Source organism: Acanthopagrus latus, chromosome 7 (genome assembly GCF_904848185.1).
Source record: "Acanthopagrus latus isolate v.2019 chromosome 7, fAcaLat1.1, whole genome shotgun sequence".
Lineage (NCBI taxonomy): Eukaryota > Metazoa > Chordata > Actinopteri > Spariformes > Sparidae > Acanthopagrus > Acanthopagrus latus.
Genome location: NC_051045.1, coordinates 18,595,807 through 18,618,723, shown reverse-complemented (window position 1 = coordinate 18,618,723; position 22,917 = coordinate 18,595,807). Strand labels below are relative to the sequence as shown.

General features: G+C 41.5%; 1 protein-coding gene across 3 annotated transcripts in view; it reads right to left on the bottom strand.

The window, feature by feature from the left end:
- Positions 1-22,917, bottom strand: part of LOC119023100 (TOX high mobility group box family member 2-like) — an 88,529-nt gene that overhangs the window by 10,823 nt on the left and 54,789 nt on the right. For all 3 annotated transcript variants that reach the window (XM_037104766.1, XM_037104767.1, XM_037104768.1), the window contains one exon: positions 17,227-17,481. In XM_037104766.1, the coding sequence (XP_036960661.1) occupies positions 17,227-17,481 (255 nt within the window). The remainder of the gene's footprint in view (positions 1-17,226; positions 17,482-22,917) is intronic.

The window sequence follows — 22,917 nt, the reverse complement described above, 5'->3', positions numbered from 1 at the left end:
GGATGAAAATAGCTCCTTTGCTGCGGCTACTATACGTAGAAAAGAGGTTTGAGAAGACTTTCGGTATATATTTAGAGGTGTGATGCATCCACTGGATAAAGGATCAACATTAACCAGTGTGTACATGGCGCTCAGCATAAATGAAACGGAACATCGAGTAAACGCCGGACAGAGGGTGAAAGCAGTGGAGTTCTGCGAAGAACAGCAGCGGCTTGTTCTGAGAAGAGAAAACAGATCAATTTACGGACATGGCTGAATGAAGAGTAACAGGACGTCAGAGAGACAGGTTGGCCTCTGGGGTGTAGGAGGTGTGGTTCAGGAAGACGCTGGCCAAACACGGGATAGGATGGAGAGAGTCCAGGGCTAATTAAAATCCCTTTGGCAGCAGTTTCCACTTGGTTCCACATCGGCGCAAAGTTATCAGTTGTTAAATCACTGGATTTTAATCTGGGTTTCTTTCACGTAGATCACAAAGAGTTCCACTTCCCAGAGGAAAAACGTAAAAAAAAAAAAAGGACTAAATCTATATATTTATTTTTCATAGCATGCACCCAGTCGGTTTGGCAACAATAACACACTGCAATCTCGCCACATTTTCAGGAAGCCGAAAAACGGCTCGCGTCTGTGTGATGCACTCGATCCAACACACATGAATACATTTTCATTTTCTGTGCAGGGGCTTTTGACGGGGGAGTCAAATCCAGGTCACCTGATCCTGGTTGTGATTCTATATGGAAATTGCCTTCTTTGCTGAGGAGAGAACACATCAAACACGGGAGGGAGGGAGAGAGAGAGAGAGAGAGAGAGAGAGAGAGAGAGAGAGAGAGAGAGAGAGAGAGAGAGAGAGAGAGAGAGAGATTGCGAGGAAGAATTGACAGCTTGATGTTGCCATTAGTATCGGTGGAACATCAGTTAACCTGATTTCTCGGTAGGGAAAAACAATCCAATTTCCATCCATATAATAGAAGATATAATGACATACTGAATATGTAATAATATACATTGATATTACGTCAAATGAAGGTTGCTTATGTGCAGCGTTTATGGATGAGGGGTTATGGGGTGTAGCTCAAATGCTGTTAGGGGCTCTGAGCGAGTGAAATGAGAGATTTTTGGCATTTTTTATTTTTTTTTTAAAAAGAGCCCATCTTCAATGCCAAGTTCCTATTTCATCAGGTTGCATTTTAGAAATTTTCAACAGCTTTGAATGTTCTCTTTCATGATCCACAGATCCTGGGCTTCAGTGTTAAAACTCAGCAGGGGGGGGGAGAACAAACCATGAAAAAGATTTGTCCCCGCGCGGGTATCAAACAGCAACTTGAGGACATTTAAAGGCGTTCACATCCATCTAATGCATACTTATCACTGGATTAAGCAACAGCCACGTTTTCCCCCTTTAACTGTCAATTGGAAAACAGGAAATGACTGCCTTTGAAAATCGCATTGTTTCAGCAAGGCATTTTGCAGCCAAACAACACGTTGTATTCCACCCAGCATGAAATTAACTAATCAAAATTCAAGGTCCAGGAGCACATTTGGCAGCTACGGAAAAAACTTCAAAATGGCTTTACTGGTGAGTGGAAATGAATTGATGTTCTCATTCGGGCCGATGTGAAAGTATTGCTTGTCTATTTCACAGCTTACAGGTAATTTTTTTTGTGTGTGTGAGAGCAAGCCGGGTTTCATTAAAAAATAATCAGCCCTCACTTTTAGGCAATGAGGCAGAAGACAGGCATTTGAAACGACATCTGTTCCAGCCGAGCCTTTGAAGTGAAAATAGAATAAACTGAAGGTAGAGCTAATGGAATGACAAAATAGGGGGAAAAAAAGGAGGCTAAATAATCTCCAGGAAAATTCACATGTATTCACACAGTGGAGAGAGTGATGACACTCAACAGCTTGCAGCTACAAACAATCAACCCGGAGAGCGAGGGGCGTATTCTTTCATTTCTTTTCGTTCTGTTCTTCTCTTATTGTACGAGGTGCATGCTTGTGAACTTAAAGCAGGCCAACATGAGATATCAAGGTAATACTGAAAATAAGAGAGATGAAAAATGAACGAGTGCGGCTCAGAAAAGACTGCAACAAGCCCAATCTCCACATCACAACAGTGTAACAGTGTTAATAATGCTTCTACAGTAACAGCACAAGAGGACAAAACCACCCTCACAGAAGCAATCTGGGATTTTTCACTTGCTTTCATTTCCCCTCAGCCCATCTCATCAACATCTTCCTACATTTCCCAGAATACAGTAAAAAAAGTAAAAAAAAACAAAAAACAAAAAAACCCAGACGAGTGGGTGAGAATTTTACTACTAAAAGGTCAGTTACAAAAAGATATAGTCATAATAGTGTGTATTAGGATGATTATATCTGACCAGAAAACAGAACAAACAAGAGTGAGAAGTAAATTGCCTGGCTAAAACACTCATTTCAGAAACATGTACTGAGAGAGATGCAAATGTTGGAAGAAGCAGATCGATGTAGCCTCCACTGTAAATACTGTCAAGAAAGTGTAATAATTATAACATTCATCACAATCTTGTTTCAAAACCTTCAATAAATATGTTAAGGAATAATAATTATATATTTACTAGCTTTCAGCCAGTTTCTTCAGCTAGTTTCAACAACCGTTATCGAGTCTTTTCTGCTCACCATGTTTGCAGATTTTTGGATTGATGACACCAAATTTCTCATGATTAAAAAGTGCCATATGTAAGAATTTGCAACATGCATATTTATGCTCCAAATAGGGGGCAGCATATCACCAGAGCAACCACTAACATCTGCTAATAGCAGCTTCACCAGCTAGTGTTGGTGTTATTCACTTTCATACTCTATGCTGACATCATACTGATATTTCTTCATATTCCATTTATCATTCTAGTTCCATATTTGGATGTAAAATTCTTGCACATGCCACCTTTAATATTCTGCTTGGATTTGGTTGAAATGACATTTACCTTTGTTCCCTCATTCTCCCTCAAACACATTCATCAGAGTGGCTTTATTCTCTGCCTTTACAAATTATCGACGGTGATGAGCAGATATCCACCACGTGTCCACTGTACATTATCGCACTGATTTTCCTCGGTTCTTCTCATCCAGGCGCGGAGAACAGTAATGATTATGACAGCTGTTGTTGCCGGCTAAGAAAAAAGCGAGAGTCACATCCCTTATTCATAACACAACATCTTGTGGCTGCACTGCATTCTGGTCTATTTTCTGATACTGTCAGTGGAGAGATTGGTATCTGGTCCTCTTCTCCGATGGATTTCTCCCTGTGTGATTGTTGATGCAAAATGGTGAGTCTGTAAAGTGGCTCTCTGATTCTGATGTGCTGACACTGGATCCTGATGTTTGCCATTTGTGTTTTTTTTTTTTTTTTTTTTTTTTTTTAGACCACTGGACATTTATCTTCTGTCCTACAACACTGTAGCTGTGCTGGACATATTGTGAAGTGACTTAATGTAATTCAAAAATCTAAGTTTGGACAGATATCCGCAGCAATGGGAATAATACATTATTCCCAAACCTAGAACCAGTAAAAAGATTTATTCATTCAGCCAAAATGTTCTCAGAAATTGTAATCTGAAAAAAATCCCTTTAGCTTCCAAGTCACAGAGGACTCAATTTCCTGATAAATATTCACTATTTCAGTTATAATACTGAGTGCCAGATGAGTCAGCAGGGTGGGGGGGTGGGGGATGCTGTCCAGTCACAACGGTAACATAAACTGCAGTGAACATGTGCTGCTGTCCGTCACCGTCTACTTTGACTAGAGCTTTAGAATGAAGGTACATAAACATGCTTTCCATCGCATAGAAAAACTGCCTGCAGACTGGCAAGTAGGGTCAGAATATCATTTGTAGACCATGGACTTCTACAGACACAAGTCAACAAGAGTCAGTCAGCTGCAAACTATTAAATGCATCACCACAATTTCAAAAGCTGATTAATTGGTTTAAAGGCTGTTTATTTTTAAAGGAAATAAAGTGAAAATTCTCAGATTTAAGCTTCTTAAATGTGAATATGTCCTTCTTTATTTTACTCCTTTATGACAGTAAACGGAATATCTTTGGGCTATGAACAAAAAAAAACTTTTGAAGATCAACATTTTAGAGAAAATAATCAACTGAGAAATAAATGAATTGTAACTTGCAGCCCAGGTCCATTTTGATTTCCACTGCCAACTTAGTGACAGATCACAGATCATGTAAAGGAGATTATGATCTGAGCAAATACTGCACGCCAGACAAAACTGATGTTTGAAGTTATAGTTATATTTTGAAGACAAGGGGGTAAAGATGGCAGCACAAAACACAACACGTGGCTGTTGCTAGGTGAGACCACCATGTCCTGTACGGATCGCCAGGGTCCAAATACATTTTGTACACAGCTTTATAGTTTACAAGCACAAGACTGAACCATAGTGTCAGCCTTTGCTTGCTCGTCCCATCAGCGTTTTCTGTTGTCTGTGACAGAGAGAGAGAGAGAGAGAGAGAGAGAGAGAGAGAGAGAGAGAGAAAGATGGACGGGGTGGTGGATGTGGGGAGAGGGATAGGGAGGAGGGGGTAGCTGTAATTCTGAATGGACAGCACTGCACTGGAAAGACAAGATTAGAATTGACAGCCTGATAACTGCGTCACTATCAAAACAGCAGAGATGGAGAGAGAGAGAGAGAGAGAAATGAAGGAGGAAGTGAGAGAATGAGAGAAGTGTGTGAGATGCAAAGGAAAAGAGAGAGAGAGAGAGAGTTGATGTAGAGCGAGCAGATAAAAGGAGGAGGAGGAGGAGTAATGTAGAAGAGGGCTGATAACAGTAAGAGCGACGGGTGCCGACGTGGAGACCGACAGGGCTTAAGAGACATGAAAATTAGACAATAAAACCAGGTGATAGTATGGGAGAGTATTAAAGTGTCCAATCACAGCCTCCTGAATATATGCATCATCATCATACACACTGAGCAGCAAAGTGCAGAGTGCTGCACGCTGTATCGATTTCGAACAGGCCATAAAAACAAACAGGAACTACTCAGAGGTGATGCACAGATACCTTTTCTCTCTTTGGTCATTACACTAAAGCGCGATGCAGATACTGAGCGCGGCACTAAATCAAATCTGGATGCCATCCGCTTCCCAAAGTGTAGAACACTTCTGTGGATTTCAAGCCAAACAACAGTAAAATGGGTAAAATACACACAGCAGTGGATTTTTCAGTGTGTTGTAAGGTTTGTGGGACAGTTAGTGTGCAAGCACCGACAGAGAATGCACAATAAAAAAAACATTTTAAATGCTTTTTTTTTTTTTTTTTTTGGAGGAAAATATTGTCTGAATGTGCACTTGCCTGAAGAAAGAAACAAAGCACTCATAGTGCTACTCAGAAGGGTCTTGTGGGTTGGAAATCTCAGTAAATCAGTGTTTAGAAAAATGATGTAGAAACTGGATCTACAAATGACAAACAGGAAGTGACACAGGGTAAGGCAGCAGCCAAGCTAAACAGTAAGAAATTAATGGATGTAAATTCTTGTCTTAACACTTGTAAATGTATATTGATTCATACACACATGATGGACCAATAAATTAACTGTAGGTGTCCAAGAGACCAGGAAGTGATGGGGATTAGAAAATAATACTTAATGTTTAAAGAAATGACATTTTGGTTTGAGGAGGCCCAGAAGAACACCGCTTGTAAAACGTGCTATCACTTATCAGGCTATAACAACTAGCAGTGGCTGTCTTGTGCTTGCAGGAGTATTGATACTTGAGCAGAACATAAACTACTGTTGTAATTAGCACAGTATATCCTAACTCCAATAATAATAATAATATGAATCCTTTCAAAATATTCAAGGATTGGCCCAGTTGTTAGCTCTGGACTGATCCATCTGTCAAACAACAAAATCCTATCAATGAAAACTGTTAGCTAACATTAGCTACTTGAACCAGAACAAGTAGAGCTGTAGCAGCAAAACCCTTAAATTGAACAAACATCCATTTAGATATTTTACGACCGTTGTGTCATGTCAAATTGATGAATGAAAGTGGGACAATCACTCTTTTTTTTCAGCTCTGTTTTGGTCTCTACCAACTACCAAGGGAAACAGCTGGCTCTTTAGCTGCTGAGTGCTCCACTGCGTTCAGCAGCCAGTTGCTCACTACGCCTCTTTTGCCGTTCGGTGCTGATTTGAAGAGCTCTTTAGCCGAGGCTGCTTTCCACGGCTCAATGATGTCGACGAGAGCAGTGAAGACGGACAGACGCCGTCAAGCTCCTTAGAAGTTAAGGGGAACTGGAGTCTGGTGATGGCACTCAATGGGTTTGTCACTTTTAAATGATGTGATCTACTGTAAACATGAGAGTATTGATTATAGTTGCTTAAAGCTTCAACACTTCTGCATTAACATTAGTCTCAACGTAAATGGATTTGATACAACAACTTTAAAAGGAATGAAAGGGATCGATAGCTCAAACTAACCATGACACATTATTTATAAGTGGTTCAAAATACATATCATACTTAATGTGTGTATATATATATATATATATATATATATATATATATATATATATATATATATATATACATATATATATATATATATATATATATATATATATATATATACCAATATTTTTTTTTCTCCATTTTTTAAAATATATTTTGAATAATCTGACCAAAGAAATGTGTAACAATATATTTAAAAATATATGTTATGTGGTGGTACAGTGGAACAGATCTCTTCAGCAGTGCAGGCACGGACCTCTCTGCACCAGCATACTGAAGAGAAGCGCAGCTTAGTGCAGCTGTTACAGACTCTAAGCCTTTGTGGGTTTATAAATAGATAAATGGCCATGGTTAGAGAAGCAGCAGTGAGAATAATGTAATTCCAAGATGCCATATATAATTTTTCTGCAATTTTCACCACCAGCTTTAACTCGCAGCCTTAAAGCGGAAAAAAAAGAAAGAAAAAAGTGGGTTTCCTGATGGCTGTGTGGTGCAACGAAAGAGCCAGAACCAAAAAGTTATTGTGCCTCACGTCTTTTTTTCAGGAGCGGCTCCAAAGTCAGCTGGTTTGAAAATGTAAAAGCATGTTTGTCAACTGAATCATCCATCCATTTATATATATATACGCCGCAGCCTGCAAGGACTCGGGCGGAGAAGGTAGATGTGTTGCCGGTAAATGATGAATACCATCCAAAGTTTTTCTTTTGCCAGACAACATTATGTTTTTTAAAATCAATAACGGTTATGATGCCAGTCTTCTCTACCTGACTTGCATGATCAGATGATCTTTGCACGGAGGAGAATGAATGCCGGAGTGGGGTTTTTGAGACAGAGTAAGCAAGTCTTTGTTAAGTTTCCATAATTAGGGTGGGGGGGATCATGCGGGCTTACAGTTGGTTTTTATTACATGCATTTATTTGTTATTTAGATATCGGTTTCATCCAACATTTTCAAAGTGCCCCTGTGTGTAATGCTGTCAAGATTGTGGCCTTAAGAAATGTTGGCAAGGCAAGATGAGAATGTAAACAAAGCTGTTTGAGATTTGAATGATTCAACCTCGCCTAAACCAAGACTGCCTGCAGACGGAATCCAAAATACAAGACGCTCGTTAAATTTCTTACATCCCGTTAGTCAACTACAAGTTTCTATAAATTCTTCAAATCGTTCGCTGTCAGTTGTTTTAAAACTCCTGCGCAGGCCCTCATCTTTGCGCATTCCCATCATCTAGCTCAGCCTCGGTGGATTAGAATATGCCTTAAAATATATACTGTGCCCTCCTCATCTGGAGGCGATTACAGCGCCATGTCAGACAGCCCATCTGTAAGCAATGAACGGGACTGCATGTCAAAGCGGCCGCACAGATCTCTGAGTAGAACCAGGCACTTGTCCAGAGAGCAGCACTCATCAAATAAAAAATACAGCCCGGCCCAAACAGTAATGAACCGGAAGTGCAGAATCACGGCGGTGATCTGAGAGAGACATGAAAGGACATCAGTGGGAATCGCAAGAACCTGATCCATAAAAGAGCCCATTATGGAATTTGTAACCAGTTCTGATGCCATGCCATTACAAATATACACGGCCTCTGTGATGTGGAGGATTTCATTAATGTCCTCAGACATGCACACTTGTGCTGCAGAGCTCGCAATGTGGATTTGATTTCAACCAATGTTCCCATTGCATATATTCTAATTCAAACTCGAGCCCAAAGCCGTTGCTGAGCTAAGCTGCATGATTTATCTGACTCTGGGAAAATGACTGACAGCTCTGAGGAGCTCCTCCCTGCGAGCTCTGCCTAACAGCGCTGGACCCACTTAATCAGCCTAAATTGCAAAGTCGAGGCCCTTGTATTTGGTAATGTGGTGAAAACAGTGGCAAGTGAGAGCTAATTAGATTAACGGTAGTTTAACGAGCTGTTGGAGGGGCCCCCGCAGATTGGATTTTAATAAATAGTGGCAAAAGCATCTGCTATGCACTTCCTGGCTCTGCTGGCATCCTAATTGGCCCCAGTGGGTTGCTGTAGCTCAGCGCTGCACAGTGCAATTTAGGAGGGGGAGAAAGAAAAAAAAACGGCAAAATGCTTATCTCTATTCCAGGTAAGTCTGGGAAAGGAAATAAAAACAGTCTTTATGATTGTAAAGCTTCACAGGCGAGGCTTTATCAACATTAATACTTCACTAATACAATTTCTAAGACTTTTATCACTACAGAACATCCACAAAATGTCCACAAAGCAGGAAGAGAGAATAAAACAGCTTTGGACATATTAATCTTTTCCTATTGTTTGTTTTCAAGATGAAATGTTCCCATGATGAGGTCTTTGTAGAGGCAGCAGCACAGAGAGGAAAAAACAATTAATCAAACATGAATGAGCGACCATAGCAGGGTTATTTCCATAGCAACAGCCCGAGGGGACAACTTGAACCCTTTAATGTGAGCTGGTGATGTCTCTTTGTAAACATCTGCGCAGCGGGGGGGTGGGGGGAGAAAGCCAATGAGAGAGCCTGGCAACAGAGGCATCACAGGGCAGCAACCTCTTGGTAACAATCGAAGTTTCCATTATCTGGTGCTGAAAGGACCTAAAAGTGCTCTGAAATATTGTATTCGGGAGCATTTGAAGTTGATAAGCGTCTTTGTGCCACTGCCGCTCTGTGTCCAAAAGAACGTTGAGGTGGTTTACAGCTGCTCAAAACAACGCGCGAATGATCAGGATAAAGTCATCAAAGCCATTTGCACAAACAGTTTCCTCTTACATCGACACATCAGAGGCCTAATCTCTCTCACTCTCGTGCCTTATGCAACCTGCAACCAGTGGGCTCGCTCAGCCTCCAGCTGTGACCAACAGAAGGCAGAACGCAAGTGTACACAAACAATAAAAACTGCTATTATCAGGGGTCGCTCGTCGGTGGCCATGAGCGCACTAGACTAATTGTCATTTCACAAGTCTCAGATAAACGGGGGGGGGATATGATGCGAAAGCAATCTGCTGTCTGTTAATGTGATGAAAATACATAAGACTACAAGAGTAGTGCATGAGCAAAATAGAAACGAGCGCCTCCGGCACAAAGCTCAGAAACTAACCTGATTGCAGTCGAAAAAATGGCAAGCACAGTGTAGGTACACAGTGGTAGAATGGTAATTCAGTCAACCAGAATACTGTCAGCATATCAAGAGGAAAGAACATATAGTTTCCAGGGGTCCGCACTGAAGTCAGCAATCCAGCGTGCTAAACCCGAATCAGTTCTCAGTGAAGTGCACAAAAAGAAAATCCGCAACAACAAAGCCAGTAACAGTCTTTGAAAGTTAAAGAGATGATGTAAATAAGGATTTATTCACCCTCCCTCAGTGACTGGGCAGTACGTGGAGCCTGGCAGCACCACCGCTGGCACGAGCAGGTATCCATATAAACCTCTTACAAACACTCTCGTCCCCCAAAACCTCAGCGGTTCCTTGGGCGAGAGTAATGGCTCCTTTGCACTGGGCTGCGCTGTGCTATTGTAGAATCACAGAGCGGTTAATTGAAACAAATGACTCTAATAATGGGACATTATCCCCACAGGCTGGCTTTGTGGTGGGCCTAATTAGCGTTGCGGTGGTGGCGAGGAGGACGAGTCACCAGGCTGATCCCTCAAAGGAAGCAGCCGAGGCCCCCTTTTAAGTGGGCAGTACGGGATTCTCCTGCTCGCAGCGTGCAAAGGGTGCCGGGCTTTTTTCAAACGCAGCGTGGTAAATGTAAACATGTCTAGTCACCCAGCGGGTCCCTCTGAGGGTGAGTGTGCCGCTCTGTCGGCCGCTGTGCTGAGGCTGCTCTTCCTTCTTGGATGAGGAAGCTCACGACTACCCTGCATCCACACTTTCTGTAAATATGTAGAAATGACGAACTGACAAGAGATCTGAGGTCAGGAAAGAAAAGAGGGGGGGGCTGTTTTTATAAGCAAATAATTTGATTAGATACAGCCAATTAATGCAATTTTATTTACTGCTTAAACTGTGTTTTTGTGTAACTGAGAAAAACGTTCACTGATTGATTTTCACGATTTGATGAACTGTCTTCATGGCACAACATAATTTCATCTTCTTTTCTTTGCTCATATTTGCAGGACCCTTCTTAGCAGCCTCTTTCTAGTTTCAAACAGATGTCTGGTGACTGACGATGGCTTTTTAGGAGAATATTGCATATTTGCAAATGAATACATTTCTGAGTTTGATGGATATAATCCTCGAAACATTGTGAAAATTACAAAAGCAGCAGAGCGGCAAAAAGCAGCAGGATCTTTCTGGTCCCGGAGAATATTTTTCTGTTCGTTGACTAATTGATTAATAAACAAATTGTTGCGATTATTGCCAACTCTTCACCTCGCCGTCCTCTCGCGTGTCATCACGTTCCCTCTTGCAGCGCCAATGGCCCGTGGCTAATGTGACAACATGAGATATTGTTTTCCAGATGTATTTTGATCACCGCTAAAATCTGTTTTCGCCGTTCCTAATTGTTTACCCTTGTACACGATGATCCCAGAAAGTCAGCTGTAATGCAGTGTTCAAATCTCTGTGACCAAGCTGTTTTAAATATTCATTAGTCGTAACAGTCGCCTAAGGTTATTTGAATTAGCGGCATGAATATTCATGAACGGCAATGAATGAGCATTTGTTTTTAATGCTCAATCCGTTAATACTCCTCTTCATTACTCCACTGCGAACCCTGCATGATAACCTGCGCAAAACAAAGCTTTACTTTTTAAAAGCACAGTCTCTTTGGAAGCCTATTTGTTTCAGTTTAAATGAAACGGGAGTGCCCTCCCAATTATCTCGCTGTCATTTCTCTTGACAACTACAAGACACATTGTTCACCCCTGTTGTGGAGTGCAGCACTGAAGGGCATCCGTCTTTCTGTGAAATGAAAAGCCACAACAGAAAACATTTCTGCTCTTACAAAAAGTGATTTATCTGGGAACGTCACCGAGATGTCATATCTATCCCGGTGAAAGGCAGCAGAGCAGGCAGGTCATATGAGATATGTCTAAAACCTACACTGGGGGGGAAATGCTGTTTCAATTTAAAAAAACACAAGTAATCCAGCCGCACTGAGCATGTGAAGTCAAGTCAAACTGAAATTTGCGGCAGGGTTCTTTATAGATAAAGTTTATTTTGAGGCAGTTCTTCTCATTAGATTTTGGAAGGGCCTTGGAAAATTGGAAAATGGAAAAGGAGATCAGGACATGCTGTGCACCTGAGGTCACTGTGTGGATTTCACCATACAACAGATCATGCTTTCCTTTTGTTCATTTGCTTTCGGTGCAATTCCTTATCCGTCTGAATACGACTTCTCTAAGATGCTTCGGTCCAGTGTTGAATCGATGGACTTGCTCTGATCTCTTTAATGGTCTGATTGTGTCTATATCTAACTGTCCCTGTGCTGTCAATAACCGCAGCTGTCAATACAGTTTTATGTCGCCGCATTTAAAATAGTTGTGGCCTTTCCACCCCGCTGTCTGTGTCCTAAATGCCAAGTGATGCAAAAAAAATTCCCTTTCACAGATTAAATGAAGTCAAATTAAGTGAAGCTCACATAACCTGATAGCAATCGGTGACTCTGACAGAGACCGATCCTGGAAATAAAGGCACGCGCATACATGCAGCAGACACACTCTCTGTGTACTGTAGCTGAGCATGCATCTCGTGCACTGTTAACTACTGCACAGACGTACTAATGCACTCTGTCACTCTGTGCGTTACACTTTGGAAAATAAAACTCATCTCATCCTTACCTTTATTACAAAGGTAAAGCTCCACTAATCATCTACCAATTAACCAAATGACCATGGTTAATGTGAAGTGATTGCTCTCAGTGAATTATCACATTAACTCTTTTAGCAAATTGTTTCAGTTTTGCATCCTGATAATGTACTGCTTGTTTGTTTGGTTAAAACTGAACCAGAACTGAAAGAAGTTTCCATCAGCTGGCCACTAATGTGACTCTAAATGGATGCTTAAATTGCAAATTCACTAACTTTAGGGCTTGAATATTACTATTGCCTATGTAAGTATTATAAGCCTTTTGTGGCTCCTGATGAAGCTGTTATCTGATTAATTGCCTCCAATGATGTCATTCAGTTGCTAAATTGCATTGTGGGTAGGTTTTGAAACAGGTTGAAAAGCACTCCTGTAACACTTTTGGAATCATTATGGAAAGTTTGAAAAAAATGCTTAAAATTGACAGAGCAGAACTGCAAATATCACAATTTTTATTCAGCGCATTCTTCTTCCTTTGCAAAAACCTGGTGCCTACATTACCCACAATACAACTTAGCCACTGGATGACATCACTGGAGACAGTTTATCAGATTATATGCAGCTCCCGCTTGAGCTACAGACATTGCTTTATACTACTCTTTTATAAACACAGTAATACTTTCTAAGACTTCCATCCATCCATCATCTGTACACATTATATGTACGCCGCTTAATCCTCTGCAGGGTCGCGGGGGGGCTGGAGCCTATCCCAGCTGACTTAGGGCGAAGGCAGGGGACACCCTGGACAGGTCGCCAGTCTATCGCAGGGCTACACATAGAGACAAACAACCACAATTCACACCTACGGACAATTTAGAATGATCAATTAACCTCAGTATGTTTTTGGACTGTGGGAGGAAGCCGGAGTACCCGGTGAAAACCCACGCTTGCACAGGGAGAACATATAAACTCCACAGGCGTCCCAACCGGGACGCGAACCGGCGATCTTCTAGCTGTGAGGCAGCAGTGCTAGCCACTGGGCCACTGTAAACAGAAAATGAAGGTGTTAATTGGTGGAGCTACCCTTTAAACTTGCTCCGACGTTGCTGGGTGTGAATGTGGACAACTGTTTGCAAACACGTCAGCAATAAAAACTCTCACGAAGTGATAATATGTCAGGGCACCATGTCTGCCAGCCTGCTGTGGAGTTCCTCTGCTCTCAAGTGGGCGGAAAAAAACAAAAAAACAAACAACCCCCGACAACAATCAATCAATCAAACAACTGTTAATGCGGCCTGAAAAATAAATAACCAAAGCGGAATCCTCAACTGACAAATTATTTATGATATCCACAATAACTTGTCAAAATAACTTGTTACTGTCTCAACACAGCACAGTGTCAAACATTGACTGCTGGTGGCCTGTCACACGTCGCATGTCTTGCCAAAAATATCATTCTGGCACCACATGTTTGACAAAACTGAACAAAGTTCCCACCCGGAGTCATCTGAATCAATGTGCGACATAAACTCATAAAACTGGCAGCTGCTTTTTTGGCAGTAGGGGCTTTCCTCCTCCCTAACCAGCCTCATTACGCCGGTAATGAGACAGGGGCTGGTGCTCTGTTTCAATATTTAAACGCGCCGGCGCCCCTCAAGGCTCCGTGTTGGGGCCGTTCTGCAAACTCCATCGCGACCTCTCATTACTGTCTGCTGGTGAGTGTCCCTCCTCCTTTATTTTTTCAAAGGGCTACATCTTGCTCGCAGCTCCACCCGGCGTAGCCTCAGCCAGACCTGAACGATCGGGGGGGCTTGTTGAACACGAGACCCCTGGGTGCCACCTCTTCCCCCAGCGCCAGGGTGGCAGGAACGCTGACAGCTAAGGGTGAGACAGGGATTCTCCCTCAGCAATGTGCATTCACACGAAGGCATGTTACATCTCACGGCATCCAGTCATCCAAGACTTTCTGCCTCGATTTAAAGGCGCTGACAGAGTAGGTCAGCGTTGCAGGGAGGAGTTAAGAGAATGTAAGAGCATTTCTGATTGACAGCTCTGTCTTTTATAAAGCCGATGTTGATCCTTCTGCTTGTTGGAGTCCTTGTAAATGGTGCAATTTAAAGTGAGAAAAGGTTCAAAACTGGCAGTTAAGACTATTATGAACAACATGCGTCTGCAGCAGAGAGGATCAAACCCTACACCTGAACAAAGTGCTAAATCTTCCAGTTGGAAATAAGCAGAAAAAAAACAAACCTCAATGTACATCAAATGTTGAAGCTCCAAAGAGGACTCATTGCATGTATTTGACACCTGTTCTATCCATTTACTACTCTTTTCTATGGTGCCTGTGGAGTCATAATTAGAAAGAAAAGAGGAGGTTGTCAGACAGAATAAATTAAGCTTGGAAAAAAAGGGGCTCTTGCAGAGACATATGCTATTCTGCAGGCCAGAAATCTTAAGATTATTATACAGTGAAATCTAAATGAGCAGAAATTGTGCTCTTTTAAATCTTCCAGGACGAGCTGATGCAAAACTGTGTGCCTATGCAGCGCGAAGATGACGGCCAATCCACTGCTCTCAATCCTGTAATGATTTAACTGTGTTTGCTGTAGGATCGATGTGCGCTGAAAAAGAGAATCCCAAAGCAGGGAGAAGTTTACAGAGCTTTAGCCTTAGGCTAAATGTTGTACAAAAACCAGCAACAACATCCCTCGAGATGAAGCGTATCTGTTGCTCCAGCTGAGCTTGTACTTGTAGGAGGTTTATATGTGCACTGAAGGATAGCTTTTATTGAAGAGAAGTGTATCCTCAAGGTAACGCTGTTGACTTTTTATTTGCTTCTTCAGCGATGGTGAAAGAAGACTGTTGAACGATTAGCGCTTTGGTTTTCCAGCCATCTCCTCCAATTTCTGTCTGTGAGGCTTTTGTTAATACAGCACAACAAAGGTAAAGGCTCGTCTCTTCATTTCGGAACCCGAGGAGCCTGTTTCCAATCGCCCTTATTATTCTTTAAGCATTCAGCAGACATAAATTCAATCCTCCTTATTATACCTTTATCAGTATGAAATTAAGGTTAATTGACTTTGTTGGGGAAGCATCAAATGAAACATCCCTAATGGAACCGAAATGAAAATAACGTCATCTCCAATTGCTTTAAAATATTTCTCAATATACAGCCTACTTTCCTATTCCACAGCCTCAGAAATAAGCTCCTCTTGTCCCAAGAGATAATAAATGAATTGAATCCCCCCCCCACTCCAACCCCACCAAACCCCCCCCTTCCCTCCTCCTTCTTCCTTATCGGTCATCTATTTTTCCAGAGTAAGCTATTACTTGCTGGGGTTGCTAGGCAACAAGAAATATTAATAGCGGCTATTATTAGCCGGGCTCTGCTAGAGTAGTACTAAAATGTGGAAGTGGGAAACATGAATGTGTTACATAAATCTCCGGACCTTTCACAGTGTGTGCAAGTCTCTGTTTGTGCGGTGATTTATTGCAATGACGGTTCATTTATGAGAAAAGGGGGTGTGAAATAAGAAAATGGAACATTACCCTGAAGGGCTATTTGAGAATAAATAATTGCAAAGGTGAAACAAAAGCTGTGTAAGGAGCAGGCACTCCCTCTCTGTTTCCTACTGCTGGCCTGAAGGGGCTGCTTTGTTACATGTACTTGTGCACGGACATCAAATTAAAGAATAAAGTTTACAGCGCATACGTCCACCCTGAGCCGCCGCCACTTACATGATGTCTTCCACTGAAACCTACCCACCCAAATCATTATATGGGTTTTTCCAGCCAGATTGACTGCAAATGCTCCAGTCAACTGCATCTTTCTCCTGCACCGAGCATATTCAGCACTTGCCAATGGATTGTGACCTAATCCTGAAGACTGGCTCTAATGGAGGCCTTACAGTAGCTACCACCCACAGAAAGGGAAAAAAAAAAAAAAAGGAAACGGGAGCTTGCAACTTATGCAGTTTGATTCTGAAAATCACATAAGACCTGATTAACGGAGGATAAATGCCACGGATGCTCACATTAAAGCATAAATATTCATGATGGAGGGCAGAGAGGAAAAAAAAAAGTAATATTTATGTCAGATGAAAGTATATAACGTTGAATTATTCACCACACAGGCCATCTATAATTCATCTGGTTCGATCCTATGATTAAAGCATTTGAATGTGTTCGCCAGGGGTGTTTACATGTTCGGTCTGAAGCATGTTTAACACAAGAAAAAGTCCCTTTACTGTGAGTGGGAGAGCGGGGGTCCTCGGCATCCTTTTGAAAATAAAAAAGTAGCTGACAAGGAATAACCCCTCCCAACCCCCTCCGTGTCAAGATTTTGTGTTCGAACCCCCCACACTCCAATCTCTCCCCGTTCCCTCTTTTTTTGCTTTGCCGATCGTAACGAATGAAAATGTGCAGCGCCGAGTTTCTTGCTCCCTTTCTTGCCTCACTTTGAGGCAATGAAATCTTTGAGTTGCGCAGCTGAATAGATATTAAAGGAGCTCTGCTGCAAAGGTCTGGGTGTTAAGGAGGCAGCAGCTCTCTGTATTTATTAATGTTGCACGTATAGACCCCCCCCGCCCCCAGACTTCTCTGTCTCAGCTTCCTTGGCCTCTAACCGGGCTAATTATTGCGCTAATAGAAAAACGCTTTGCAGTAATAAAAAAATGATCTGAGACTGTGGAGAGCCGCACACAGAAGAATTAGTCACTTTGCTGCCCCCATTGCTCTATATACGAGCTCACAGCCTGAACTGAGTGTCTCGAGATCAATAGTTTTTGGACACATTTTGAAAAGACTGAACTCTCCGTGACACGCACATGTGAAACCTCCAGAGAAATTTTTTCTCGGCGCTGACTTCCAGCCTCCCGGCCATGAAGACTAACAGCCTACCACAGCGCTTGACTTGTATGATCATAAAGGGCCGCAGCTAAAAAGGGACGGACGAGCGGAAAAAAAAAAGAAAAGAAAAAGGCTTTACTCACCGAGTGCATAGGCCCCGAGAGGAGGTGGGTGTCCTGACCCAGCATGTTGGACATCATGAGGGCGGGCAGCTCGGGGTAGGAGTAGGTGTTGAGCAGGCCGTTGTGAGGCAGAGAGTGGAAGGGGTAACCCGACTCGTGCTCCATGAGGTGCAGCAGAGAAGGGTCGGCATGGTTGGGGGGTGTGATGGGGGGGATCTCGTAGTCTTCATCCCCTGCTCCTCCTCCGCTGCTGCCTCTGCCCTGACTGGAGTAGCTCTGGAAAGGCGGAGAAAAGAACGGAATCATTGTAGAGGAACACTGCGACCAGTGCAACACCCAATTTTACTACAATTTCAGGAATGCAAATGGCAGTTTTATCCAAAACGTATCTAAAAAGAGAAAGGAAACACCAGATAGACACTTTAAAGGGACACTTCACACCAAAATCACAAATCCATATTTTTTCCACTCATCTATAGTGCTATTTATCCATCTAGATTGTTTTGGTGCGAGTTGCAAAATTTTGGAGATATCGGCCATGGAGGTATCTGCCTTCTTTGGAATATAATGGAACTAAATGGCATGTGGTGCTTAAAGCGCAAAAAAAAAAAAAAAAAGCAATGTCTCCTCTTTCCAGTAGTAATCATACGGGGAAGTGAACATCTACTCATGGTTGTGAGGCTTGTGCTTGCGATGACACAAGATGTGAATACTAACGGCGTCCTCCTCGGCTGAGCTGTAATATTAGCTAGCTCGGTTAGCTTAGTTGGCGAGCCTCTCGTCCAGACCCCGTTGTGAGCAGGAACTACACCACCACGGAGAAGGAAGTGCGCATCTACTCATGGATGAGAGGTTAGTTAATTAAGCCAGCTAACGTTACAGCTCAGCCGATAACGCTGACGCTAATGTTTACGTCCCTTGCTGTCATGAGCATTCCTCTGCGCGGTGATACGTTTGGCGCGTGTAGTTTGGTAGAAAGAAAACAGAAAAAGTGCTCACAACAAGGTCTGCGGATAATCTAGAGAAAACGGATGATGATTTCTGGAGAGAGATTGTCATCTGGTTCCGTTATATTCAAGAAAAGACATCTCCACAGCCGATCTCTCCATACCGGACACCTCTCAATCTGGATGGATAAGTAGCACTACCGCTAATGTGAGGTTTTCATTTTGAGATGTACTATCCCTTTAATATATACGTGTAACTTAGAGTGTACAACCCACCAACAGCTATTTTCTTTGGTACGTGGGAGGAAGCACACAGGGAAAATCCACATGAAAACAACACAGCAACATAAAAAATGTGTGTACCTGCGTCTCAAAACAGTGCCACATTTAGTAACAGCACAGATAAAATCAGGCGCTGGTTCCAACACCTGAATCTCTAAGAAAATGTGCCCACGAGACAATGCTAGACAACATTTTAATGGCGAACAGAAGTTCAGTAACAATCTCTGAGAGAAAAGTTGACAAACACTGATCCAGAGTAATTAAAAAGCTTCATAATTGGCTTTTAAAAGGCACCTGTTGGTTTTTTTGTTGTTCAGATTCGTTTTGTGCAGACAGACACTGTACGCCGGCAGTCGATTCGGGCTGTTTTTGTGCCGGGAAACAAAAAATAATTAGAAATGCAAATTGTTGTGCTTAGAAAAGTGTAAAGAATTAATTCAACACAAACGTACACAGCAAATTAATTAGAGTTCGACAACAACAACAGCTGCTGTACAGAGTAATTTGCTTCAGAAATCTTGACAGCTTTAAAGCAACATCCTGTCAGCCCGCACGCCTTTAAAATACAGTTAATCAAATTCATTAAGTGGGAAAACACCAGCGACACTCACTTAGGGGCTTTTTCATAATCTCATAATTATAGTGCCAATCATGCTTTTTTTTTTCAGAACGAGACAAAGCCGGACTAAACAAACCTCACATCCCTCACTGTGAAATGTAACCGGCGTGTGTCCAAATGACCCCCAGCAGGTAAAAAAAGCAGCGGCTTTATGGCACTAATAAGGTGATACATGAGCAGAGCCCGTGGTTGTCTTTTTCCGCGGGCCTATCTTGACATAATATTGCGCCGAGAAATATGGTTTTGTGCTCTCAAAAAGCATACTGAGGGTATTCACCAGGGAATGAAAAGCAATTTTGTCAGAGGCAATCTGATGCCAACTCCCCTTTATAATGACTGAAGAAAATTAATCATCACAAATAATATTCCAGTGTCAGCCATTCAAGAGCTTTTTAATAGAATTTTTATTATTCATGTCTCGTGGTACACATCAACTAGTCCGTTCTGCAACATTTCAGAAATCAATTCAATATCATCTTCGTGTAGGCTGTCATCTCGCCTGCCACTGCAGCAATTCATCTTGCAAACAAATACTTTTAGCAAACAAATGGCAAGAAACGACGATGGAGCAGCTACAATGTCCTCACCAGCAGAACTGGTGCTTGAAGATAGGATAAAAGTCTCATAATGTGCAGTATCATTAGGGAGGGAATAATAATAATAAAAAGGGAGTATGTTTACTATCAGGGGGTGATGTGCTATTTTTCTCTTCCCATAACACTCGCTCCCCTCGTTCGGTGCTTGCTCAGAAATATTATCACTGACAGTTCCTTTTCCCACGATAAAGGTTTAACAAATGTCTGTCTCTGCATTGTCTAACATGCATTGTTGTTGTCATTTGTTATTATTGTTCACAAGCGTATGCGTATGGTTTAATTCTATAAAAGATAAATACAAATCTGGCTGGTTTCTGCATTTATTTCTGATGAGCTGTAACATTGGCTATATATATATATATATATATACATACACATATATACATATATATATATATATACACACACATATATATATATATATATATATATATATATATATATATATATGTGTGTGTGTGTATATAAGCCCAGAACACGAGGCCATTCCACTGTCCCTATAAAGCAGGATTAGAGATGAAACGGTTAGCAGATTGAAGAAAATTAATCTGCAAATATTTTGATAATTGTTCAATCGTCATCATCATCATCAATCATCATTTGCCAAGCAAAAATGTGAAACATTTCTTGGTTTTGCCTTCTCAACAAGGAAGATTTGCTATTTTTCTTGGTCATTTATTTTAGTAAATGCCGGGTCTTTTGGTTTTGGACTGTTGGTTGGACAAAAGGAGCATTTGAAGATGTCGCTTCAGGCTCTTCGAAATTGTGGTGAGCATTTTTTCACAATTATCTTTTAGCGAAAGATTTAATAAATAATTCATCCAATCATGTCAATCAAGTCATCATATGTCATTTTCTTTTGAATAAAGGTGCCGCAAACTTGCTGGTTCTAGCTTTTCAAGAGAAAAAATTTGCACCTCATCTTGGACTCCGCAAACCGTGATGATGACATTGTGCACTTAATGAACTGTTAATGAATTGAGAAATAATGATAGAAAATAACGACAATGAAAACGTGTCGCTAGGTTTGCAGGACGATTTGAAAAACATTTGAACTACATGATGTTTTGTTTATTTTGCCTCAGAAGTTCTTGTGAATGACAGATAAATTTAATCTAAATGACAGTGTGCCTTTCAAAACAACACATGACTGACATGACCATCTGGCCACCTTCCTTCACTGTGGTTCAAGTTCGGCTGGGTTCAGGCAAAACACATAATGTTGAATACATTAGGTAAAGGTTAGGGGACCATCATGGTCATAGATAAAATAAACCAATGTAGTGATTCATTTGAACACTGCAGGTCCCTTTCAGGAAAACATTGACATAGGTTGATTTTAAGCATTAGAATAAAAACCCGATTAATTATTTGTCTTGTGAAGATCGTCTCGGAATTATTTACTCTTTGTACTCTCAAACGTCAACAATCTGAGAGCAGAACTTCACGCTGTAAATGGTCCAAACCAGAACAACCTCTAGGAATCTGGTGTACAGCTGACTCTAAAAGGGAAAAGCAGAGGCTCGTTTGGTGAGTAATTGAACATGTTGAGGTACGTTTGTACCAAGATTTAAATGCTGTCAGCGGCTACTTTACGACCGTGCCTTCCATCCCTTTGGTGATTTTTTTTTTTTTCCTTTACTGCTTCTTATGATGCCCTTGGAGATAAGACGCGGGACAAGGACATCACAAGTTTAATATTTTCAAACACAGATAAATAATTCATAAATATACTGTCTTTCAGGACATGGAGAGGAGAGTGGATAAAAGAGAGAGGGGTCAGAAAGAAACGCCAAATGTTGATTCAGCCTTCTCTCGCTAACCTTCACCCTCCTCCCCGCAGAGGTGAAATTTAAGCAAATCTGTCATTTTCAGAGACAGGGACTCTGCTGTGGATCTTTGAAGAATCCGCACATCACTTCTTCTTCACTTGTTTTCTTCCTCTAACTTAGAGACAATAGCACCGGTCTCCTTTTGTACATCAGTTGTGATTTGACATCAAAACACCATATTGCTTTAACATAGTTTATAGATGTGAGATATCGCTCCGAGGCATATTGAGTATCATCATACATAAAGCAGGCCCTGGTTCTTTGAAAGAGAAACATGGAGATGATTCACCCCATGGGAACAGTGTTGATTTTCTCCACGGATCTATGGAAGAATCAGACTTATAAAATGATGCTCTAGTCGAAGACCACTTTTAAAGAACATGCATTAAAAAACTGGTCTCAAGAAGAATCTGAAGGACACTTTTAACTGAACTAACTGTTTGCTTTACATTTGCACTTTGAAATGAATAAACCATCATGTTGTCAAAAGCTCAGTCGAGGTAATGACATTCAGTCCTGCATAACTTACTCCACAGCTTAATTTATGCTACATAGGAGATGACAGAGGAAGTGTTTGTTCTTGCTTTCAGAGGTAGCTGGTGCTGCAGCAGGATTCCATGAGATGGATGCAAACCATTAAAAAAAAATCTTTCTTTAAAACTGTCCACGCAATGAAGTTATGTTTGCATTGTTTTTGTGGTCGGGTATTTTAAGCCGGCATGAACGTTTAGTCACATTATCCGCTCACTTTCTCACCTGAAGTTGTCCGATTGACGCCTGTTTGTTGAAATCTTGCTTTCACATTTTTTTCCGGTGGAATTTTAAATGGTATGTTGTGACAACACTGTTCTCATCGTCTGCTCAACTTCAGGCACAGACACACGAGATTGTGTTTTTGTCACCACAAACATGGCCAGAGATCGTCCTGAGGTCTCCTTAAGAAATATCAAGTGGTTTTCACACTGACAGATGTGTTGAACTGTGGTCACTGGCTTGGCAGCATACTTAAAACAAGTTAAGTGGATTCTGTGCTTGATAGCTTTTTATTGAAATATGTTTTCTCAGCATAATTATGTAAAACATTTTTACTGGGTTCAAACTGCCTTAGTTTGTGGGCACGACACAGACATACTTAGATCCTCAGGGCGTGTACAATCAACAAAAGATTGGGTATAATTGCTAGTTGTTAGCCACAGTTTAGCTGAAATTTCACCTTGAAGTGTAGGTGTGCTGGCTGAAAGGTCTCTGCAATCAAACACAGCTCCACCTCGTCATAATTAAGTTATCCTAAGTGGAAACAAATGAATCAGCTGAGCTCAAAAGTTTCTTTGACACAAATGGCTGGGAAGATGAGACGGAGTCATTAGCTCGGTGATGGAGTCGTTCGTGGCCTATGAGGTGTTTAGTGGAAGACAGCTCGTCTGGGAACAATGATG